The sequence below is a fragment of the Planococcus citri genome, chromosome 2, assembly GCF_950023065.1.
Source record: "Planococcus citri chromosome 2, ihPlaCitr1.1, whole genome shotgun sequence".
NCBI classification, from domain to species: Eukaryota; Metazoa; Arthropoda; class Insecta; order Hemiptera; family Pseudococcidae; genus Planococcus; species Planococcus citri.
The window spans coordinates 50,930,693-50,956,305 of NC_088678.1; the positions used below are offsets into that span (position 1 = coordinate 50,930,693).

The window sequence follows — 25,613 nt, forward strand, 5'->3', positions numbered from 1 at the left end:
TTCAATACAATCCAATGAACACCAAAAATTCTTAAAACCGCCAAAACTCAAAACTTTCTCATTTCTCAACACAGACAGATGCTGCATATTTGAAGAAAAAAAAAAAAAGATCAGCCGCAATTAAAATACAACGTAACACGAATTTTCATTTTAATAAAAATGTTTCGACACTTTAAATAAATACAAAATTTATAAATCGCGTTTATTCTACAAAATTACATACTTTCAATGTACATTGAATTTTATTATTATACACTGAGAAAAATAATTCAACGCGGGCGTACAAAAAAAAAACAAAAACAAAACACGAAATTGAAACAAAAACAGATTGCAATGATGGCAGTGCATTTGAATTCCAAACCGCTAAGATTTTGATTCTGAAACAAAAATATCAACACGATTAAAACAAGTTGTAGATTTAAAAATCATCAGTTTTTCTGCTTATGTACCTGATGAATGCCATTTGACAGACGAAGGAGGCATAATCACAGACTGATAATTAAAAATTGATGTGTTTCCTGCGAATAAACATTATAAAACAATGATGAATGTTTTATAAGTGAAAAATTGCAGGATATTTAATTTTTTTCTTCTAAAATTAAACTAGGTACAAGCTTTTTTTTTCAATCAGAAAAATCACGAATAAAGGGAAAAAGGAAAGCATAGAAATTATTGATCGTTTTGAAATAAATTAACGTACTTATTACATATTTCAACTATTCATATTTTTGAATTATTTCATGCAAAGAAACAAAATTAGAACGAGTTTTTGGCCTATAGTTAAAAGTACATATTATAGATGTAAAAAAACATGGACAAATGTAGGCTAACCTGGTTTAACAGAAGATTTTGAAACATGATTGAAAGACGACTTCTTATTCTGAAAAAATAAAAATTGAAATTATTCACTCATTCAATTTTACAAAGACAACCAGAACTACAGAAAAGCAATTCTTACTTCTAGCGTAGGAAAATCAGGCGTAAAACAATTATCCTGCGGAACAGAGTTACTATTACTGAAACAAATAGCCAATGTTAAATTTCAATTCGAAAACGAATCCGAAATTTCGCACCCGAATGAGACAAAAATGCACAATACTTACTACGGAGAACCATCGCGATCCATTTTGAATATATGCTGCAAAAATTCATCTTGAAAACCGGTAAGATTCATTCTCGGTATGGAAGATGTTTTACTATTATTAGCATTATGAGGACTAGACTGAGACATCAACGAACCGTTGGTGAAATTTATTTCCGCAGGTAAATGCTGCAAATTAATCAGTTAATTAGTTTCAATTAACAACGAAAAAATTACTAATTCGGACCCACAATTCCATATTGTGCATCTTACCCGATTATCCATATACCTCGAATCTTGATAATCCAATCGTTTCATCGAGCTACGTCCGCCGATTTGATTCAACGCCAGAAGATCATTTATTACGTCGGCTGCTTCGATTTCAGCTCGATCATTACTCGGTGTTTTTCTTCCAGCAGTGGTTGTCGATGAAGATGATTTTTCCACAGACGGACGTGGTTCTCGGATTGGAGTCGATGTCTGAGATGGCTTTTCCTTAATGAAATCGTTTATATGAATTTCTGCGTCTTCCAATTTGATTTCTTTTTTTATTTTGGTATTCTGCAGGCAAAATCGATTCGGATAAGAACGCTTTAGAATCAACCCAATTGTTGGTCAGATGTGAAAAAAAATTACTTACATCGAACAGAGGATTTGTAAATTGTGGCTGTAGCGGTGTGTCATTCTGCAACGTATCATTAATTATTTTACTTAAAATATCAGTCGCGTTGGCAGTCTCTTCAATCAATTGTTTGTCTTCTAATAAATTAAACGATTTTTTCTCATTTTTAATACTGGGTAATCCATCTTCCTACGATAAAAAAATCAAATCGTTAATCGCCAGTCGACAGAAAATGTCATTTATAAGGTAGAATTTCAATTTACCTTAGAGGAATTGTGATTGGAACGATCTCGAGATTCGTTAACGTAAGTAGATTCCTTAGAACTAACAGAAGATTGAGCTGTTAATTTAGCACTCTCGTGAGAATGTGATTTCGACGATTCAGACGTTTTGAATATTTCTTGAGCAGCTGATTTTGCGCTTTCTTGCAAAATACGTTGTTTTCTACTGATATGCGTGGTTGGTTTTGGTGTAAGAGATTGCGGTGGTGAAGTGTCCTGAAAACGAAACGTGAAAAATGGTGAAATTAGAGACGGAGCTAACGATCAATGGTCGATTTTTCGAAGGAATAATGATAATTACCGTTTATACTACAAATTATAATGATTTATGCAATATTTTAAAATGCAGTGCGAAGGAAATGCGGCTACCGGTTGCGAAATTTGCCAGATTTTATATAAGCAGCAGATATTTAAAGCCGATAAATTATATTAGGTGAGCTAAGGTTACGAAGTAATAATGTTAAGACGTGTGAGTATTCCAAATTAGAAAATGACTATATTTTAATATTTTTAGATGAATAAGAACACGCGGATTTTTAAACGAATACTAAACGAAAAAATTCAATATGTACGTGATTAATATTAGGAAAAAAAAATTGTGAAAAATCACTACGAATAAAAAATTACAATAAATCACAATAATTCAAGCTAACGAATAAATTAATAAGGCTAATAGAAGCATACTAAGCGTACTAAAGCAGTTCAGTAAGTCACTCCAATTTCGCAACTTACCGCTGGCGTACTAAGAGAACGCTGAATCGAAGGTACAACTATAGGTTTTTCTTGTTTGATTTCTTTTACTTCAGGCACGTCGTCTTTTTTAGCAGAACTCGACCAATAATTATGATCTTTGGCAGTAGACGGAGACGATGAAACAGTCGTATTAGTTTTGGATTCAGTTTTATGATGATGATGGTGATGATGATGTTCAGTTTTAGGATGGACGGGGGTTTCACTTTTAGCATCACTTTTGGTGGTTTTATTCGGCGATAAATCCAATACCTCGCAAGATGCAGGTTTGGCGTTGGTTGCAGGCGAATTATTATGAGTACTAACCGTCGACGTTTTCACATTAGAGAAGCTTTCTTTTCGCTCATGCCCGGCATTTTTACGTTTCTCGGTTTTATGACTATAATGTTTATTGTACTGAGATATATGGTTCAGCATATGATGCTCTTTTTTATTTTTACTAGCTGCAGCAGCAGCGGCAGCGTTCAGCGCCGGGTCCATTTTAATCATATCGGCGTACTGCGACATCAAAGCTTCGTTCGACATCTTTTCTTTTTTCTTCGCATCTGCGAACGAATTAGTCGATGAAGCCGAATTCGAATGCGGTGTAGTTGATCGCTGCGTACTAGACGAATATCCGGGCGATGGACTTTGCTTTTTCGGCGGGCTTTTACCCTTGGTATACGCTTGGTGACCGGATGAGGTAGCCGCAGAAGCGAATGCGATACGAGACAGTAAATCCATAGAAAAGGGTAGATTTGAACCAGCGGCCGCAGCGGCGGTTAATAAATTGAGATCATGCCCGTAAGGAATGCTGGAACTCGTTGTTATCGGATAACCCAAATCTGACTGAGAATACTGCATCGCTAACGATTGCAAAGATAACAAATTGCTGAAATTCGCGGCGCTTATGCTGGTAGCTGCAGCGTTCGAATTATTACTAATACTAGGAACTGAAGAATGCGCTGATTTTTTCGCTGTCGTCGTCGGAGTTACGGTGACAGCGGGGGCGGCCGATGTGGCAGTTGTCGTGCTTGTTGAAGACGATGCTGTTGACGGAGGAGTATTTTGAGGCGTCAGAGACGTTTTCTTAGCTTTAGCGCTGGAAATTATGGAAATTCGATTAATAATAGTTATCGCGTAGAGTAAGTATTTAATGAATGAAGAAGAAAAAGGAGCACTCACGTAGTATTATTAGTAGAATGCGACTCTTTCAACAGAGTAGGCGTATCCATCCACCCAGCAGGCCATAATGATTTTACTCTAGTTTCCAGGAACTTTCTTACATATTCGTCTGACGTTTCTTTTCTCGGTTTCAACATACAGAAGCACTTTTGGCGACATGCTACTAAATCTCGAAGACAGCTCCTGAAGAAAAAGGTGAACAGTAAAGATTAATTCGGCAGAAACATTAACTGGATTTATTCTACGAATCAAACTTGATACCTTGTCTCCTCCGTCCATATAAATTTCCTTGGAGGTAACTTCGGCGAAATTTTCTTTTCGTCTGCTTCACCGTTTTTGGTCGAATCGCTAACTCTGGAGAAGTAAAAAAAAAATGAAGCCCATTATTAATTTCATCGTTAAATTTAAACTTAGAAACATCTTCCAGAAACTGGCATAACCACCATCATAAATCAGGGGGGAGGGGGTTGAAAATCTGCGACAATTTAGCTTCATCTTTCAACTTACTTTTCTTCCAGTGCTTTTTGTAGCGCTATATCATAATTGTTCAGTAAGGCTGGCATTACTTTATCAATATTGACTTTCAGTCTGAAAATACAAAATTTACAATTAAAAAGGAAATTCAGAAACACTGCTGTTTGAAACAACATTAAAGTCACGATGAGAAAAGACAAATAATTCAGATAGAAGACACATCTGTTTCACAGCAATGACTGCGAACGAGTTCACGTACTTTTTAAATGGTTCCGCCATATGTTTTTCTTCTTCTTCGATTAATAATTTTTTGGCACGTTTCATTAAAGTGTCTTTAGAACAAGGTAAAAAACTGGATAAATGACCATACAAAGCGTGCCTGGCGCTCGACATCAATGGTCTGACTTTGATTTCGAGACTGCGAACAAAAATGAGAGAAAAATCAACAAAATTTCTCTCGAAAATACACGCAAATCATCGTAATAATAATCAATTTCAACTCACCTCAACAATTTAGAATTGATATACGGATTAAAGAACGTTCTCACTCCTAAATCAGAATTCTGAGCAGCGTTTTTTATCTGTGAAATCAATTCTAGCACGTCGGATGGTAAATTATCGGGTAACTTGATTTGTTCTTTAGGAATGTTGGGGAAGCCACAAGCTGCGCTGGATGCTTCAGTTACTTCCATCTCATCATGATGACTATCCTTTTCAGTATCGTAACTCGTTCTAGAATCTGAAACAAAATCGGTCAATTACTTATTCAAATTTTTTTCAATTTTCTCGACATTTATGAAGAAATGAAATGTTTACCTATCGATTTAGCATCTGAACTGGAACAAGTACTATCTCGAGAATCTTCCGAATGAACTTTAGTCGAGTTCCTCACAACTGACTCAATAACATCATTGATAGAATTTCGACCATTATCAACCCCTAGTTTGAGAACCGGAGCGGGTGAAGGGACTGGGGCTGGGACTGAGGCAGGAGCAGGAACAGGAACGCTAGTATCGCCATCTGCGAGAAAAAAATACTCGTATAAAATCGAAAATATCCACAATATCGCAATGAAACTTCCGAAACTCACTTTCAACAACCACACGTTTCTCTTCCAATAAAGTCTTTACAGTTATGGCTTTCTTTTTTGGTTTGGATAACCCGTCAACTGGGCCGTCGTCTTCTTCTAATCGACGCTTTTTATATTTTTTACGCTTTTTCACCAGAATTTCACCGTTCACCGAAATCGGCCCGTTACTAGGTACGTTTTCTTTAGACTTTTCTGGCTTCAATTTTTCACTGCCGTTTGTTTTGACAACTTCGTTGACGTTTTTAGTGTTCTCGGCTCCTTTATGATTGGTTTCTTCTGGTAACTTCTGCAATACAGACGATAATTCGTTAGAATTCGGTTAATCTTCATATGATGCATAATTTTAAAAACCTTACTTTGTGCGGTGACTCAACTTCATCGTCGACTGATTCAGATTTTTCGATATCAGATTTACTAGAATCGTCTTCGCTATCCGAATCGTCGCTTTTTATAACGCAACTCTGAATTAAACAGAAATAAATTTTAGTAGAAATTATTTCAATTTTATTCGCTGGAAATCTCAATCTTCAATACTCACTTTCTTTTTACCAACTCGAATTTCTTCGAATTCAGAATTATCATCTCCTAATTCTACTTTCTTAAATTTTAATTGGCCAACATTGACGTAGTAACCACCATGAAAAGTTTTCATTTCGTCTGGTAAAGCTTCATCAAACTGTAAATCAATCGGTTTTATTTTAATATTCAACTTCTATTACGTTGAGTTTTTTTTTTTCAAATGTAAATCAACTTACAGCCTCCGAATTATCGATAAATGAATCACTTTCGTCGTATCCAGCCGCTAATTCAGTGTAATTGTAGAATGTGGGGGCTTTTTTCTTCTTTTTCTTCTTCGCCGCAGTACCACCACCCTGTGGAAAATTAAATATTCATTTTTAATAATCAAACTATTGAAATAGCATGAACGAAATATGACTTAACTCATGAGCAAAGAATAGGATAGAAATATGGGTAATATTTGATAGCGCTGCAGTTTATCTATTCTAAATTCTAAGGGCAGATGGGGGGGGGGGCTGAAATACATGGTACGATATATGAATTTAGAGCGAGACACCCCTGGAAAAAAAGTGAAAAAACAAGAAAATTTCTTCGACTGGAGTAAATTTTCGACCTTAATTGAAATAGCTGAGGGGGAGAGGGGAGGAGGCATGAACGAAGGGTTAAAATTCGAGTGCACGGATATGAATTTAACAAAATTGTAGATCACACGTCACACAATATTTTTCATTTTTATTTTTCGGAAAATGTTAGTCGGTGGGGGGGGGGAGAGGTGAGAAGGCGCGGGAGTAGAGAGCATCTGCAGATACGATTACAAGTTGTTAGTTCAGGGTGAAGAGTTGACTTTCAGGCGAACCTCCGTTGACATCTCTATGCCCGCCCAGCGCCCAATGAACTAGGAAAAAACGTACATCGTTAATGTTCGTTCATATCGACGTGCTCGTAACTTACATATTTTTCTTCAAAATGCTGCGCTAATTTTTTCACTTCATCGTCTACTTCCTCGTTTTCATCGAGATTGCCATTCAAAGCTAATTTCTCTTTCGCATGTCTTCGATTGCGTTTCTGCAACAAAAACAAATCATAAATTAAAATCACCGTCAAATTAAAATTGAGTACAAATGTTACGTATGTATCATAGCTGATAAAAAAAATGGGAAAAAATCATAAAACCAAAAGTTGAACAGATTGGTAACACTGAAAAAAAAAACGCGTGAACCGCGTAAGCACGACAAAGTGCACTTCAAGGAAGCTGGAAAATCCAATCAAACGACAAGACATTCAACGAAATACGTACTAATGTTTACGCCCATTCATAAAGAACCTCCTACTACGTTCTACTCTCCTAATACTACGAGCAAGGATTAAAGTGATAATTTCAAAGAAGATGCAAATTATTTTCTAATTCAGTTACTTGCAATTGTTTCATACAATTCGTTTCACACCGAAGGAAATTCTTAGTACAAAAATTATAAATTCAAAGAATTTTGCCCTTTTTGTACAGCGCAAAACCTAGTCGCAAAATTTCCCGCCAAAAATAACCAACCGTACCATACGCATAGCGCTACACAACAAAATCCATCGATGTAATTATCACGTACAAGTATGGTATTTCGATATGATTATATTTTTTCCCCTTCAAAAAATGAAAATAACCATAACCCGGTTGGAAAGAATATGAAAATTCTATTAGTGGAAAATGTAGAATACCCATTACGTTTATTTGTCACAAGCGATGTAACCTACGCTAATGAATACGAACGTAATATTATTGCCGAAGGTATCCAAGGCATACAATAATATACCTATTTATCTGTACAGAAGGGTGTTAACTTTCGTGCCTATAATGGAAAATTTGTAACTACATTATCGTACGTACGATTTGATTACTCGACGTACTGTAATGTACGTACGGTGTATTGGCCGAAAAGTATTACAATTTAGCCGCATAAATTTACAAATAGTACAACGATAAACGATAACAATTTTTACGTTCCTATTGCCTAATTTCACATTGAAGTACTCGTAAGATAATACGCCGCATACGAATTCAAGGAACAATAATAGGTAGTCGGCGAATGCTACGAACCATGTATGCATTCTATCCATACGTAATATTATTATAATTACAAGATGATACCGAATTCCAAAGCTATGTACGAAGGAAATAAGCTCAGTTTTTGTCACTCATATGCAGAATACGAGACCAACACGAAGTTCAGTTACACATAGCAGAACAGTACACCGCAAAATAGTGATAAGAATAAATAGTGACAATGCACCCAAAACTATATACGAACAAAGATGATATTGGTTATGGTAACTTTCGTTTTATTGCACTTCTGATGTACCTACTGACTTTGACAAGTATACGGATATGTCGTATACACCTCGTATAATGAATAAAATTGAGTAACTGTTTAATTACATCGATTCATAAACACCTCTACAACGATAGCATGGATGATGAACTTATATTACTACAGATGTACAACAAATCAAACTTTTAACCATAAAATGGCGTCTTGGTGCTTTGAAAGTTTGAATTATCACGTACATTTGTGAACGGAAAAAAATTGCTTTTTTCCTTTTTTTTTTAGGGGAGAGTCTAATGAGCCATTTTGAGACACCTCGACACTGAGTAGTCTTCCGATTCATGGATTGATTGTTGGATATGTGGGTATGGAAATGGTTTCGGTTAATTATGTGTGTGAATTGTTCTCGAATAAATATAATATTTCCACGTAGCTTACCTCTTCGGCGACGAGAGAAATATAATTGAATACTGAGCAAGATTCTTCGTCAGGTTCGCGTAGAGAAACGGTTAAACGGATGGTTGCCGAATACAATTTTTTGTTTAGGACGCACTTTTCATCTTTATTAGATTTTGTATCACTTTTATTTTCGACAGACATTATAAATATAAAATAAAAAGCAATTTATAATTAAATACATTACGTTAAACGCGGACAAATTTCAGATAAGTATTCACATGTCGCCATCCTACAATCAACTGTTTTGGTGTTTTGGTTTGTAAAAGATAAATCTGATTTCACAAAGATTTCGTCTCAGTGAAAATTTCTGATTGTTTTGTTGTTTCGATTTGTTGTCGTTTGAATTTCGGGATTCAGGCCATGTTTTTAAAATAGATATTTTGCTTCAATGGCGCACGATTTAGTAAAATTAAAACTTTTTTTAATATTTTAAAATGAGTGTTCTGTTGAAAATTCATTATATTTTTCACAAAAAATAAATATTTAATAAATAAAATGAAGTACATTACAACGAATCGGTAAGTTTGAAAAAATGAATTGAGCGATTCCCAATCACATGCTTCACACATGTTATGCAAACACTTGAAAAAAAAATGTACGACAAGAAATTAATAATTTTTTTTATAATTTTAATTGATCCATTTTTTTCATGTTTTATTCAACTGAAAAAATTACTATCGTATTCAAATTTTAAATTGAGAAATAAAAAAACCAGCTCAGTCAATGTCAGAAAAAATTTTCCATTTTCGTACGCGGGGATTTTTATGACAATTTTGATCCATTGTGGTTATCAACATTGCTTGAAAAATGTTCGTTAAAAAATAAAAAAATGCAGTTCGAAATTTTGTTCAAGTTTGATAGAGAAGGAAGTTTTGACGAATTTAATTTATTAAAATAATTTTTATAATTAAAATTTTAGTGCAAATTGCGTATTTTTTAATAAATAAGTGACCAAGTATTGTGATATTAATATTCGGTGAAATATGAGTAAATTGTGATGATGGTGTTACAATCGTATTGGCGGTAATCAGTACTGATAAAATTCCATTGAAACCAGCAAAACCAGAAACAACTTTTAATATCTTCAGATCTTACGGCCGATTTCCATTAATTCATGGATACATCATTTACATTCGTTACTGGACTGACTCCTGCAACTGGGAGAACTAAGGGAGCATCAAAATTTTCCAAATTTCCCAGTGGTTAGTTTCGATTTTTATCTGTTTTTATTAGGCTATAGTTCGATATAAGTTTGATATACGAGAATATATATTTTACATTATATCAGACTTGATTCGCTATTCAGCAGCTCGGATATTGATTTCCCATTTGAGAGTGTCAATATTCAAGTGTGACTGCTGAAGAATCTCGTTGTTGTAAATTTCTGAGAAACTCCAAACAACAATATTGTACCTCAGAAACCCCTTTTTGTAAACGCTAGCATTTTTTATTCTGAGAAAATCAACGGTTTGATAGGCCTGTGTAAAATAGAATGAAAAACCAATGAATTATTCAGGTCACTGTTTATCCCAGCAAATCTAGGCTATTATACTATTTTAGGCCTACTGAAACCAAGATCACACGATTTCACTTTGTATTCTCCTTTTATGAAGTATGCATTTAAAATTTTAGATTTTAAACACTACAACGTTGTTTTTTTTTCTTTTCAGAAAAATTGAAACAAACTAAATCAAAGGCTGTGAAGAATGCTCCCAATCTTAATGAACATAATAGACCGAACAAAGAAGAACGGAAGAAAACTTCGGTCTATTCATTTTCCAGCTGTTCATCTCTGAATTCCATAATGACCAACGATTCGTCTCCTTCATCCTTAATTACCAACGACTCGTCGATTTCGCTGAAATCATGTTCAGAGTCTTTGCATTTTTCTTCCGATCGATCGTTTGCCGATGGTGATAAAAACAAACCGACGTCGAAACCAGTTCTTAAAACAAGTACATCTACTGGTCAAACAACGTTTAAGAAAATTATACAAGAAGTTCACGCCGGATTAGAAAAAATTACGTTTCGTAAGAAAAAACCTCTTAAAACAAGCGCTTCGAGTGAATCTAGAAAAAGCGATTATTACGACTGTTTGGAACATATTAGCAATATTTCAATCGATGAAAAAATCGAAGTTAAAATAAGCACACCTGTGGATGACTGTGATAAAATAAGTCGTGATGAAGTGAAATCACGTAGTATCGAAGAACTGAATAATTTAGAAGATGAAATGGTGAATTTAAGTCTGGATAAAATTACTACTACTCGAACGAAGAAATCTAAAAGTAAATCTATAAATAAGAAACTATTTGATAGTATATCAAAGGATAAAAATAACTCTACGAGTATTGCTATAAGTGATGGTGCCACGAATGCTGCAAAGAAAAGTGATAGAAATCCGGTTCTCGCTAGTGATTCTAGTGTAATTGCTATCGACGACATTTCGCCTATTCTAAGGATTAGCGTCGCACCTGTAAATAATGTTTTTCTAGATAGCGACGAATTTTTATCTCGCAAGATTCTTGCTGAAAACCAAATTCCTGAAACCAATTACGATAAATCAGAAAAACGTGATAAAACTGAACCGAAAGTGATATCTGAAATAGAAAAGAAAACGACTGTGAAACCAACAAAAGCCAAAGATAACAAGTAAATATTTCTATTCGTACATTCTGCCAACATGTTCATTTCTCGTTTCGAGTTTGGCATGTGCAGTTTGTCTTCTGCAATTTTATTTTAATATGTTTTTATTTCTTAGGAAAAATGCTAAAGTGCTCTCAGAGTTGAATAATTTGGAAAAAATTAAATACGACGAAGACGAAATTAGAATTAAAGGTAATTATATTTCAATTTTTAACCATCCTAGGACTAGGGTGCTTAGTAAATCATTATTTTAAAATCTTGTTCAACGAAAATTTTTTTGAATTTATTTTATGTTTTTTATTTTCGCAAATTTTCCAGGAAAACTGAAAGAAAATTCTGTGCGATCTAACAATAAAACTAAAAAAACAAAGAAGAAGAAGGACTCTTTCATCGTTTCCGATACCTCGTCCGTCGAAGATGAAAGTATTTCTGTCTATCATAAATTCATCGCTGAGAATATAAAATTTGATGTGATAAAAACAACAACGCCTCGTTCTAAATACAAGTAAATTATTTTTTTTTCACCTTGAATTTGTAAAAATTATCTCGTTACTAATAAAGAATTTAATTCCAGAAAAAATGCAGCGTTTCACGACGACGGTATTTTTACTCCTTTCATCCTTCGTGGTAAACGTTCGAGTTCTGAAAGCGAAGCAGAAGACGACTGCGATGAAATTAAAAACCCAAAGAAAACTCGTCTTAGTGATAGCAGCAGCGAAGAAGACATTTACATATCAAACGTCAATATCAGAAGAAGTATATCTTCGCTGTCTTCGAATGAAGAAAATAAACCACCATTGTCAACAGATCTCAAGTTACCGAAAGTTGAGGTAAAAAAGAAACAAAACAAGGTCCCAAGAAAGAAAACCATCAAACCTCAAAAAATCATCAGGCCTCTCTCAGATTCATTGACAGAATCACCAAAAAGTGATCCATGTCTTGATTTGACATCTTCACCCAGTTTTACTCCCGGAAGTAGCGCAAAGGTGAAGAAAAAAGTTACTCCTATCACTTTCAAGCTTAAAAACTTGAATAAATTGACACCGGCTCGATTCCAGAATCCGGAAAAAGAACCGTTATCTTTCCTAAAATCTTTATCGAGTGAGTGATTTTAGTTCGTGCGTTTTTTTTTAAATCTCAATTATCTAGTTGTAATCAAAATTTTCGTTTCACAGCTCTCACGAGTCCGAATTCTATTCATCCTGATGCCGAGCAGTTTAGAAAATCGTTCAAAAAAATGAAAGAGCAGTTAGTTAAAAAACTTTTCGTCTTATTTAATAAAGAAGTGTTCGATAACCAGGTAATTGATTTTTTTTCTCATGAAAAAATGAATTTTATTCGATTTTTTAAAAAATGTTGATTTTGGCAGCTCCCAGAAGATTTGAAAATTGAATGGAATGCTCGTATGCGATCTTCTTCTGGATTATGTTACAATAAACGTATTAAAACAATTATTGGACCTAATAAGGAATGCCTAAGAGTATCCAGAATAGCTTTATCGACTAAAGTTAGTAATTAATTTTTGTTGTAGTCAGCTTAAGAGTCAGTATGGATAACTAATGAGATATTTTTTTTTCTTTGCAGATTATTGAAAGTCCCGAACGATTAAGAGATACTTTAATTCACGAATTATGCCACGCTGCTACTTGGATAATCGATAATAAAGCTGATGGACACGGGCCCTGCTGGAAATCTTGGGCACAAAAGGCCATGCGAAGATTTCCAGAGCTACCACCGATTAAAAGATGTCACGATTATTCCATTCAGACAAAATTCAAATATAAATGTGTTCAATGTGGTTATACGTAAGTTGAACAAACCATGTTTTAATAACGAAAAACTTGATAATCGCAGCTTAATATTATTTATTTATTATTTACAGAATTGGAAGACATTCGAAATCTTTAAATTTAGAGAGGAAAAGATGCGGATATTGTTATGGAAAATTCGAATTATTTATTAATCATTCGAGTAAAAAAACAACCGTTGCAGGCTCATCTCCGAAAAATGTTCAAGCCAAACCACTTTCTAAATTCGCCTTATTTGTAAAAGAAAATTATAGTAAAATTAAAAGCGAGAATTCAGAAATGAAGCACGGCGATGTAATGAGAATGTTGAGTAAAAATTTCGCCGAAACTAAAAATCAAATTTGATATTTTTTATAAGATGATTTTAAATTGACTAAATAATTTTTTCGTATGTGTAAACTGTATTCGTTTGACTGCTGTTTTAATTTCTTTTTTAAAATGGTTTTTAGGTATCTGATAAATATTTTTTATAACGTTTTGTTCGTTTTGATTAATTAATAAAGATTTGCATTTTTTGTATTTATTTCAAATCTACTCTTTTTATTTCGAATTATTTAATGCATTTTTGAACAAATTAATTAATTATTATATTATTATTTATCTTCGAGTTTACAGATTGAAAATTTCAATTCGAGTAAAAATAGCATCACGTCGAGTGTGCTCGTTCACGTGCATATTTTTCTATTTCTACGCCTAGTTCATACAGTACTTGCATTTGGGTCAGAATCATGCGCATGTCTAACCTTTTTTATGCTATTGCAGGGATGAAGATTGTAAAAGCAATGGATTTTGGTAATATTTACTCTACTAACGTTTTCGTATTATCGATTTATCAGCAGTAGTAAAATTACTCTGCAGATGTAAGTATCCTTTTCCTGTTACTTATTTTTTTTCATTTCAAATTCCTTTATGCACATGAATTCATTGACCGAGTTCCACAGGGGATCAGTTTTCAGAATACTCGTATCATACGAAACACTATTGGAATTTAGAATGCAATTTTTATCCATGTTTTAAATAAATGTTTACTTTTATTAACGGAATTATGTCAATCGATTGAAATTATGCATTTATTCCTCGATATTAATTTTATGCGTTTTTTATTTTGTTTTAAACATGTATCAGAAGTATGGAAAAATTTGATAATGGAGGAGTAATATCATGGGCAGCGGAATCAACTTTAACACCGGTAATTACTCGAGTTATTGTTCAAGTGTTTTTTAATTTACAAATTCTAAACGCATGTTTTTTTTGTAGGTAGTTGCAGTGTTAGTTGCTACAGCCGTTGGAATTATTGCAATTGTCTTGTTTTGGATTTGTCGCTTTTGCAGGTTATTAGAAAAAATTCAAAATTATTTTATATTAAGGTTATATGTACATTGGTTTTACTTATCGCCTTCGTAATGAACCTATTGTTCATATTTACAGTCTCTGGTTTTTAGATAAAAATGATTTGCATGGTTTAGAATAATTTTTCAATCAGTTTGTTCTGAATTTCGAGTGATTTTTTTGGCTGAAAAAATTTCTTCGAGTTAATTCTGTTTTACTTGGTCTATTTCGTAGAAGAAAAAAATTTACTGTGTTGATTGCTTCGAAAAAAAAATAAATAAAAAAATAGAAATTGGAGATTTATCTCATGTAGATTTTTGTAGGAAAAAAATAAGATTATTCGTCTTTGCTTGCATGAATTGAAAAAAAAATAGTAATGAAAGAATCGTTTTTCTTTCTCTCTTTGTAATCTAATTTGAAATGTTTTTGTGTGTTTTTCGTCCAAATTTAAGTAGATTATCAAGTGTCTAATTTTAATTTTTTCAAAAATGAATCACCTGAATACCTATAGGTATACATACCTACCTACCTATGTAGGTCGAGGTACATGCTCGTAAATGTTTCAAGTTTAAATAAAACTTTCATCTTAAAAAAAATGTCAACAAGAGTACCTAATGAATGAATCTGATATTGCCCTTCCCTTATTGTTAGAAAATAAAGCATAGGAATTCATTCTCGATTCAATTAACTTTCGTGGACAAATTACCTGTATTATTGCACAGTACATCAGCACATTTACAAATCCAATCTAATCACCCAATAAACACCATTCAACATGAGCACACTTTGATAAGCACTTTACCAAAAAAGTCAAATTTTCTGATTTTTTTAAAATTTTATTTTTTTAATGTAAAAGTCTAAGGAATGAATTATATTTACTAAAATTACTGAATAGACAAAAGAAGATTCCAATTGGTATAATTCACGATGGAAACTAATTTTGAAATTTGAAATTTTGTTGAAAAAATTATTACTTTGAGCTGTATAGGTCAATTTTGTGTGGAACTGTGTATTTTCGAGTTTGGTCTCTCGAAAGTAACCAGAAACCGAATTTTTAGCTGCTTTAAACTATTTCATCATTCTGGAAAGAAGTAATGCATCTATGAAGCTTGCAAATGGCCTTACATTGTATAAAAATTGAGAAATTTCATTCTGAGAAGTTGATACTGATAAAGGAACGGATTTTCATCAGATTTACTGGGAAAAAGTTGACTCTGGGCCATTTTTAATGAAAGATCAAATTTTCTAAAATTTGCTTAAAATTATAAATTCGGACAGAGTTATACTGGAATTTTTGTTGGCGGAAGAGTGGGAGGAGGCTTGTTGGAGAAATACACTCTGTGTACTTTTCCGAATAACCCACTTTCATTCAAATGAAAGTCTATATTTCGCTCCGGGCTTTTTTTCGGTCAAGTTTCGATTTTTGTTCCATTAGATTTTTTTTTGTTTCAATACTTCAACAGTCCGATTCGGAGCAGAAATTTTTCGCTTCAGTTTTGCTTCTGCTCCGGTAAAAACCCAAATTTTCAGGCGGTTCGGCTCCGGCTCTGATCCGGTTCGGTTCTGCTCCGCAACACTGATTTGAGCAGCTATCTTTGAATTTACCACTTTGGTGCAATTAAGTTGAAAATCGAAAAAACATTTATAAATACTTAGTTGAGGGCAAAATTTCAGAAGCTGACTTCCATTTTTCGAGCTTTTGCAAATTTTTGAAGATTCAAAGGTCTATTTTTCTCTAGGTAGGTACCTATACTTAAGAAAAAAGAAAAATTGAATGAAATCGAGATAGAAAGCTGGAATTTTGTTTGCACCTCATTTTAGATCTCCTGAATCGATTGGTGGTATAGTTTCGAGTTATTCTAAAGCCCCTAACGAATTTTGGGATTTTTCATTTTCGTAAAAATTGTCATGAAAAGGTTTGGTTATTTGTTTCAAACCGTTTTGGAGTTTTTGGCTTACTTTCAAATTTTCCAGTTCTCAAAAAAATACCATAAAAATATGGGTTTGAATGAGTAAGTCGTTTTTTTCGGAGAAAAAGGGAGGGATCTGTTGGAATTTTAAAAAAAATTACTATTAAATTTTTTCATTGAACCCCAAGTTTACTTCGAACGTTAAGATATTACCAACATGTCAAATTTCGATTCAAAAAAATATTTCAAATTCAGGTTCACTGACTATAGAAATTGTTCTGATAAGAAAACATGGACCTCTAGATCGATCCTCTGGAATTTGAAAACGAAATTCGAGTACTTTTCTCATCTGAGAGGTTTGAAAACTCTCGCAAAGATTTTGAACAAAATTTGAAAACTTGAGGTCAATAACCTTGGCTAATCGATATGAAATGAAATGACCCAATTAAATCGGTAGTTTGAAAAGTAGATAGGTACCTGCTTGTACTTAGCTCTTACTATGGACTATTTACTCTTTATTATAGTGAATTTTTTGTTCCAAAATGAATCGATGGTGATATACTCGTATTATCGATTAATATTCTATATCGAAGATATGTTTCCACTTTCCAGTTGTGTTCAATCGAAGTATCATCGATAGCACATAAAATAGCTATCTCGTTAGTTTCCATTGAAAATGTAAAAAAAAAATAAAATGGTACTTTAAAAGTAACGATCCAAGGAAACTTTTTGGATATCGTAAAATAGCAACCAATCCGCATAAAATTATACGATAACGTCATCCCATAAATTTGAAACGTTTGAATACAAAATTTTACCTACCACCCTTTTGGATGAGAAATTAATTCAAATTTCATCATAGCTGTTGTTGTACCTACCTACCTACCTACCTACCTATCTACACGTATATGTTGCTAAACTAAAACTAGAACAAAAGTTCCATAGTCTTTACATTATTGCCTTTTAACTATTGACGCATTTATATTTTGCACGAAACTGATGATAGATTTGATTTACAGCGCGCGAAATAATGAAATTAGCGGAACGGCGCCAGTATTTTTATACGATTTTATCAATAAAATCGGTCGCAATATGGGGTCTTGGTTTGTTACATCGAAATTGACAAGGTATAAATATTAATGAAATGTAAAAATTTTTTCATATTAGTAAAATTAAGTTAACAGATTAAAATCGGTCTCGGTTTTGCTGCTCTTCTTCGCTGTCCACAAATTATACATGTACACGTATTTGTCGCGGTGGTGGCGGTGGCGGATTTTAATTTAATGAAAACTAATTGCGGCACTAATTTGAAGATCGCGTGATTGGAAAACGTATTAATGTTTTGCCATCGCCATCGCCTACCTTCGTGTGCTTATAAAACTGGCTAAAAACATGCGATGGTGTTCTCGGCTCTATGATAAGTCATTGCTACATGTACATACATATACCTACCTACCTGTACCTACGTCGTACGTCCACGTCCAAGGTGCCAAAAGTACTCGTACTCGTAGTCTCACCATGTTCATGAGTGGAGTATCTCGTTCGAGAAATGGAAACGCCACCGCCACCGGTGGCCCCAAAATGCCTTCGAGCATTTGTTTGATGAAATATTTCTCGTATCGTAACTCGAAAGACATGTGTGGTGCTATCGAAGGGCCAATTGTGTTCTCATCTCAGTTGAATAGCCCTTCGTGGAAATTCCACTTAGGTATATTACCTTGGAAAGCTACTAAAACTAAAGATAAAGGAGTTTGCTTTTGTACCAGGTAAATTTATGTACTGTACATTTTGATTTTTTTAACCGATTGCACACGCTTTTAATAATACTCATTGTTTGTGGGTTTTTTCTTCATTTTTTTCCTACTTTTTTTTCCTTTTTTTGTACGCAGGCACGAAAGCAGATACGAGTACACAGCGTTGGAAGCGGATACTAATTCTCACGAAAGATTGGAATTAGAACGAAAAGCTCGGCAAAGAGCAGAAAGTGCATGCTTGCATTATTTACGATTTTGTCCAAGATACGCTTTAATTCAACATTTGAATGATATAGGTACGTTTATTATTTACTCTAGCGTAATGGTGTTTAAACAGTGTAGAATTCGGGTGCCCTTTATTAAATATTTGACCAAGGTTCGATTTTAAATTGACCTAAATACGCGTGTATTTTTTAGGTAGGTTCTTTTTCATAAAAAATGGGATTTTCGAAGTTTTGGCTGAAATAAGCAGAAAAAATACATCCAAAATTTGTATGTTTTCATAAAATTGCACTCTGAGGATATGTTAGCAACAGAAAAAAAATGAAGAAAATTCTTTTTTTAAACTTATTCATTGAAATATCGCTTTGGAGAAGTAGGATAATGTGGCTTAGACGTGCAGGTATATTATGGATAATATTTGAGAAAATCCACAAGAAATTTGAAAAACAACCCATTATACAGTAGATATTAAAAAAAAAAAAATTTTAATTTAAAAATTAAAAATTTTTGTCCGATTAAAAATCTTTAAAGTGAAAAATTATACATTTTTAGTTGAAATTTTGCGAAATCCAAGTGACAAACAAATGTTGATATTTTAAGGATTGCAAAATCAACTTCAACACACAAAAAAACATAGAACTCCTTAAAATCTCTAACTTTCATTCTTTCATTTACAAAGGATCTGTCTCAACCGCCAGGAATTTTTTTGAATCGAGCAAAAAAAAATCAAAAAATCATCCAAAAATGAACCATAAACCAATTTTAAGCAGCTGAATTCCATTTCACGATTTGGCGAATTTTTAAAATTCATTTTTGGCTCATTTTCCATTTAAAAAAAATTGAAATTAGATTATACCTACCGAGGATGTAAGCTGAAATTTGGTTTATATCCTATTTTCAACCTCCCAAATCAATTGGTGGTGGATTTAAGTCATTCTGGAGCAACTAACGGATTTTTGCATTTTACAATTTTGAAAAAATGACCACAAAAAAACGTTAACATGAAATTTAGTACCCTTTTATACTCTGATATACTTCTTTGTGTTCCCATCAATCGATTTATGTACTAGTTTTTGTCAGTTCAATTCAACATTTTCTCTAGTGATTTTTTTGGGAGGGGGGAGGAATACTTACCCTACCTGATAAAAAATTCGTTTTTTACGAAGACATTAAAAATACGAGTAAGATAAAAAACCACTCCTCTCTTCAAAATTGATTTTCGATCTTGTTGGGCTATTCTGAAGACTCCAGTTCTCGTACATTCTTGAATTTTTCAGTTTCAGAAAATAAAACGAATAAAATAAAGATTTGAACCAATAGAAACGATTTTCAAAAATGTGGGCTCAAGTCCATTGAAAACGCTTGAAATAATGTAATTTCAGTTCATGGATGTTGAATTCAATTTTTACCTTTCTTATGGCAATTTTTCCAACGGAAGGCAGTTCTGAAAAGCCCTAAAACTCGCTTCAGGCTTCAAAGCAGTTTAAAACCACCAAAAATTAATTTTGTGGATAAAAAAAGATGTTACCATAAACAAAATCCCAAAAAATTTTGAATTTGGAGAGGCAGCTACGAATTTTGAAAATTGGTGCCTATATTACATCAAAAGGGTTGCAAAAATGATATAATTTGAGTTTACGAACGCTTAGTTTCATTTTTTGACTATTTTTATGGCAATCATTCCAAAATTGAAATGTCCAAAAATCCACCAGTCGGTTTGGGAGCTTGAAAATAGTGCATTTTTTTGTAGAAAATAGGTCAAATGATCTTCTAAAATTTGAAAAAAATGTATATGTAAATGAAATTTTGACCCGTTATTAGCAGTCTCGAAATGCAAAATATGACAAAACTGGAAAATTAACAGAATCCAGGGAGTTGAATATGTTGCCTATCTTGAAAATTGAAGGAGCAAACGTTGTTTGAAATACTCGTACAAAATAGGTATGTTGAACGGACAATCTGTTCACCTGCAGGTTTTTTTCGTTAGTACCTTGAAACTTGTATTCCAAGTTTCTGGGGTCATTGATACCGCATCTGATCTAATTGTAAGGACAAAAAAGGTTTCATTATTTTCTCAATCCCTAGTTTTTCAAAAAAAAAAAATCTGGAAATACATAGAACATAGAATAATTGAAAAAAGTATACATACCTATTTGTAAAAAAAAGGTGCTTTCAAATTTATTAGTTCTTATTTTTTAATAAAATGTTTAATGTCAGGTCCAAATTGCTCGCAAATTTTCTCGTGGAGTGGAGAGAGAGAGAGATTTTTTTCATTTTGAAAAAATGTCCAGGATATATTTCTGTCATTTATTTGAATTATGAGAAAAATCCTAGAAGTTGATGAATTGTTTCAAATATGGAATTCTCGAGGAGGAAAAAATCATTCACGCCTCAGAAAAGTATTTTTGGTCTCAATGTTTATTCGCCATTTTAAATTGGTCTATGTTTTTGAATTCCGCTGCAAAAAAAAAAAATACTACCTAGGTATTTTCATTATGATTTTGACTAGAAAACTACGATTCTCGTAAAAATGGTCCCTTTCTAGTTTCTCCTTTTTGATCCAAACTCACCCCAAAGGGTGGAATTCATTCCTATAACTTTAATTTTTCAACGGAAAGTCCAAATTGATGTTGTAGTTAGGTATACGTATTTACCTGGAACTAAATTTATTCATTATCACTTTTAATGTACCTGCCTAAATACATAGTTAAATCACAAAAAATTGACCTAATTTTAATTTACTTACAGGCTCGCGTGTTGGAAAACATTGGTTCGTGGTAAAAGATTCTTCCATAAAAACCGAACGTCTACTCACCTTAACACCTCAAAGTCAAAATTCGCCCATTATTTATAATCAAGTCACTCGCCGAATCATCTTAGATTTATTTTTAGCTCTACAACATCCATATATCTATCCAATTTTAGATTTAGAATTCATCGAGGGTAATGCCCAAAATAAAAATGCCAATATAATCGTCGTACTACCATTCAACAATAAGGGTAGCTTGAAAGATTTAATTTACAAAGTAAGTAAGGTTTCCGGTAATTACATACCTACCTATACTACATAGGTACTTAGGTACCCTTTTTTGCTTAATACAGTTAGCTGAAATAATAAATTACTATCGTAAATCATGTAAAATATAATTCGTTGACGTTTCGTAGACATGTTGGCATGACGAATGGTCGGATAAATATGGCCAGCGAAGTAAAGGACTGCCTTTATCGCAGGTGCAACGCTTAGGTCGGCAGATTCTAGAAGCGTTGTTATTTTTACGCGAAAGAGAGTACACATTTTCATTTCATTTACATTCCGGAAACATCATTCTACAAAATGGCGTCGCCAGGTAATATCGCAATCGGACTTTCGACTTTTATCCTTATTGAAATGTGTTTTTCTCTCACCTATAGAGATACACGTTTGGAATAACAAATTTTTTTTTCGCATTGTTTCCCATCCAAATGTTCTATATTTTTTTACCATGTTTTTCAAATTCGTATTATCATATCGAGATATTTTTATTACGTTTTATTCCAAGTACCTATTCGTTGGGTTTACTTTACATTCCTGTATGTTTTCTTTTTCGCAGATTGAGCGGATTAGAGAATCCTTTGCTCGGATTTACGTCAAGAATTCAACCAGTGATTTTGAAGAGTACTTTGCTACAGACAGACCCATCGGCCGTTGACGTAATTTGTTTTGGTTAGTGATGAAAATATAAGATAAGAATAGTCGTTAAGCCAATCTATGGGTTTTATAAACGATACGTTAAAGTTACAAGCCCGCCATTAATAAATTTTCCTTATCTGCAGGTCACGTTCTGTTCGAAATGGCCGCAGGGTACGAATTAACCGAACCCGAACCAACACCAGCCAACATGTTGGATGTCGCACATTATCCTCATGTAATTATTTTCACCATAAAATGTATTAATTTATTCGTTACATGTGGAAAAATCGTTTCCATTTAGAAATTGCAATGAATTTGATAAAAGAAAAGGTCATTAGTCAATTAGTCATTTCAGGTTACATAGGTACATACTACATACCTACCTACTTACTATAGGAATGATGGATGAGTTGAGGGAAATTAATTTCAAAAACTTTGTTTGGAAAACAGAATTTTTTGCCTTTCAATTCTTTTTTCTGCGCTTAATTTTCTACTATTAGTGTAACACCTTCGATTTCGGAAACAATCGATTTTGATGAAAACCCATCTTTGTTCGTTTTAAAAATTTGTACCTACCAATTTGAAATTTTCATTTAAAAAAAAAATAAATAAATAAAAATGCAAAAAAATATTTTCTTTTTTGAGAAAGAAAGTAAAAATTTGTTTTTAATATTTATTTTTGTACTTACACGTTTTTTTTTTTTTTTTTTTTCTAACAACATTTTGCCAATTTTATTTCCATTTAAAATTCAATTATTAAAAAAAAAATCCATCATGTTTACTAGATACAGAAAGTTTTTAAAAAAACATCCGAGTGTCTCGTTGAAAAATTATAGAGTGGGAAGGGAGGAATGGAAACGAATCCAACCCACGTATTTATGCGATTTTTAAAAACAAAATCTGACAATCTCAGGTCAAAAACGTAATAATCGAATTGACCTGTACGATGACCCATGTCATACTCACTCAGATAACAAATTAATGCAATTTTTTTCCAACAGGTCGTTGAAATACTAGAATTCGTATTTAAAAATCCCAAGAAAAGGATTCCATCCGTAGAAGAATTATTGATAAGTGATTTCTTCCGAAGTATTGACCTGCGCGAAATGAGAGCCATTTCTCTTCCGGTAAAATAAACAAATACGAATTTACTCGCGTTTAATTCATTATCTCTTCTCTGACGTTATCAGCTACCTATAAATAATCGCATTTTTTCATTATTACAAATGAACAGGTACTGCAAGTAAAATTAACGTCACCATCGATGGCATTGTTGAATAAAATCAAAGACCATCAGCTTAATTTGATAAAAACCAAGTAATTAAAATTTTTTTGTATTGTTGAAACATTTGTTCGATGATAATAATGCAACATCATTATAACGGAATATTCCACGTAATATTTCTTTTTTTCTTTTTCATCAGAGGTGAATCGGGTAATGAAAATGAAAGCGAAAATGCCGCATGCACCAGTCAGCAAATAAGATACACTGTGTAAGCGACCTATCTCCATATGCATAGATATTTTTAGAATTACATTACCTATATCGTCATTTATCTTCCATTTGACCTAATTTTTTCAGTAAAATTCAAAAACATAAAAGTTGCGAAGCTCCATCCCAACCAGACATCAATTGCATCACCGAATGCCAAGATGAAGATGAAAGCTATTGCGCAATGAAGAACTCCGAGGTATAAAATTACTCACTTACCTATCTTTTAAATATTGGATTTACTTAGAGCATTCGTTTACACCTTCATCGATTAATTTTCAAGTTCATTTTACAGGAACATAGAAGTTTAAATCTGCACCAGAGGAAATTAGACGTCACATTGCTCGAGATGCAAACGTTGTGCAGAAATTAATAATATTGTACCGGTTCCAATTTCAATAACTACCTATAGTCGAACAATAATATTTTTATAAAATTTTCTACGTGTTCGAATTTTAGAAAGCTTTATATACGCTTCGATGATTTCTCAACGCCAACTTGCAATACGAGACGATAAATTTTTCGTAATTAGGTACTTATTTCTTCTTCTTTTTTTTTTACGTGTTTTTACTCGTAATACGTACGAATCTCATAACTCAATATTCGGTTTATCCTTCCTTTTTTTTCATTTCCTATTTGAAAACTGTTGCAGTATTTCTCTTATAGTTTAATTACCTGTAAGTAGATATTATTTTGAATCATTTTTCTTTTTCAAACGTTATAGAAGATAACTCTTAAATTTTATTAGGTTACCTATCTTAATTTAGTGTTTTTTTTCATCTACTGTCTTAGTACTTTGAAAAAAAAACTGAGCTTTTCTTACCAACACTTGTTATAGTAGAATACATTTTTTTTATACGAAATAAATAATTGTATGTCTTCGTGTAATCTATTTATGTGCACATTTGCGAGTATATCGAGCAATTTGCCACATTCCAGAGTAATAATACACTCGTCGGCGTATGCGAATTGCGAAGAATGATGGGCGATTGATTAAATTATAGACCTAAAATTTTATGGCCTTGGAATTCTTCATTGAACAGTTAAAAAACACGAGTGCATAGGAATTCTTTTGACAGTTTCGACCAAAATGTTTGCAAATTGAAAAATTTGATGAATTCATTCTCTGTTGAAGTTTTACAATAGGTACTTACTCGATAAACTGTCCTGACATGGAGGTTCCCGACTATTCTATCAATTCACATTAACATAGGTCGTTTTACAAATTGTATTCTGAAAAGTGTCGATTTATAATTAAATTGTCGAACGAAAATAATTAGGTTTTTTTTCTGAAATTTTTTTGTTCTCATCGAAACATAATATGCAAGTAAAAATTGAAACGATCAGCTACTTAAATTTAATTTCCCCCCATTTTTATAGGTAAGTCGAAGTACTCATAAGAAGTTATATTTTTGACGTATGGTTAGGTTCAGAATGGAAAGAGAATTTTATTTCAAGTTGAAAACTAGCATAAACGGTAAAATAGATTTAAAATAAATGTTGAGTTGAGTGGACCATAATAGGTACCTATGCCTGAAGTTACGTTTCTAAATCAAGGTCCAAGTTCTAAGAACTCATTTAATTTTAGGTACCTACTACTAGAAATACATCTCATGTGTTGCGAATCGCGATACGTTCGAAGATGGTGAATAATATTTTAATGACGAATACTCTTTCTTTTTTCAAGAGTATTGCCCACCCATTTCACGAAAAGTATTTTTCCAAAATGCTGAATTTTCGATAAATTGCCCAATAATTTTGATTTTTTCATCAATCATTTTCTTATTTTGATCAATATTTTTTGAAATCTTTATCTCTCCTAATGAGAGCCTTACTAAATGAATTTTATGCCTTATTTGTATTCGCATCTGACAGAACAGAAGTACAGTAAGACTAAACAACAACAATAGGCAATGAAACAATGAAAAAAGCTTGAGTCAAAAATCAGAAAAATTAAAAAAAGATTTACCTGCATGCCTCTCTCTGTCTCTCAAGGCAAAATCACCTGAGTTCATGCTATTTTGTTG

The 25,613-nt window shown here is 32.9% G+C and overlaps 3 protein-coding genes across 11 annotated transcripts; 2 read left to right on the forward strand and 1 right to left on the reverse strand.

Annotated features, from left to right (window-relative positions):
* Nucleotides 1–177: 177 nt before the first annotated feature.
* LOC135836358 (ubinuclein-2-like) lies at nt 178–9,007 on the reverse strand. 5 transcript variants are annotated; one of them, XM_065351142.1, is made up of 21 exons: nt 8,735–9,007; nt 6,933–7,046; nt 6,218–6,334; nt 6,001–6,138; nt 5,819–5,923; nt 5,463–5,748; nt 5,189–5,392; nt 4,877–5,111; nt 4,632–4,790; nt 4,406–4,486; nt 4,160–4,252; nt 3,899–4,081; nt 2,717–3,815; nt 1,967–2,200; nt 1,722–1,892; nt 1,355–1,642; nt 1,104–1,270; nt 959–1,016; nt 832–880; nt 450–518; nt 178–377 (listed from the first exon to the last, which is right to left on the reverse strand). In XM_065351142.1, the coding sequence occupies exons 1-21, from the start codon at nt 8,894–8,896 to the stop codon at nt 364–366; spliced, it is 4,026 nt and encodes a 1,341-aa protein (XP_065207214.1). In that variant the 5' UTR covers nt 8,897–9,007; the 3' UTR covers nt 178–363. The 5 variants fall into 5 exon arrangements, 3 of the variants coding, with proteins under 3 accessions (XP_065207214.1, XP_065207215.1, XP_065207216.1); XR_010557024.1 differs by lacking the exon at nt 450–518 and having other exon boundaries at nt 959–994; XM_065351143.1 differs by lacking the exon at nt 450–518.
* A 565-nt stretch (nt 9,008–9,572) lies between these two features.
* Nucleotides 9,573–13,728, forward strand: LOC135836359 (germ cell nuclear acidic protein-like). Its single transcript, XM_065351145.1, has 9 exons — nt 9,573–9,957; nt 10,426–11,407; nt 11,517–11,593; nt 11,720–11,906; nt 11,976–12,502; nt 12,577–12,701; nt 12,771–12,908; nt 12,986–13,206; nt 13,284–13,728. The coding sequence occupies exons 1-9, from the start codon at nt 9,870–9,872 to the stop codon at nt 13,552–13,554; spliced, it is 2,616 nt and encodes an 871-aa protein (XP_065207217.1). The 5' UTR covers nt 9,573–9,869; the 3' UTR covers nt 13,555–13,728.
* Nucleotides 13,729–13,918: 190 nt separating this feature from the next.
* Nucleotides 13,919–24,474, forward strand: Slob (Slowpoke binding protein). Of its 5 annotated transcripts, XM_065351148.1 has the most exons (14): nt 13,919–14,069; nt 14,335–14,398; nt 14,467–14,540; nt 17,468–17,575; nt 18,338–18,498; nt 21,173–21,450; nt 21,590–21,771; nt 22,015–22,127; nt 22,238–22,329; nt 23,096–23,221; nt 23,329–23,411; nt 23,519–23,587; nt 23,677–23,785; nt 23,870–24,474. In XM_065351148.1, the coding sequence occupies exons 2-14, from the start codon at nt 14,339–14,341 to the stop codon at nt 23,957–23,959; spliced, it is 1,545 nt and encodes a 514-aa protein (XP_065207220.1). In that variant the 5' UTR covers nt 13,919–14,069; nt 14,335–14,338; the 3' UTR covers nt 23,960–24,474. The 5 variants fall into 5 exon arrangements, with proteins under 5 accessions (XP_065207220.1, XP_065207221.1, XP_065207222.1 ...); XM_065351149.1 differs by lacking the exon at nt 17,468–17,575; XM_065351150.1 differs by lacking the exons at nt 13,919–14,069; nt 14,467–14,540.
* Nucleotides 24,475–25,613: the final 1,139 nt, after the last annotated feature.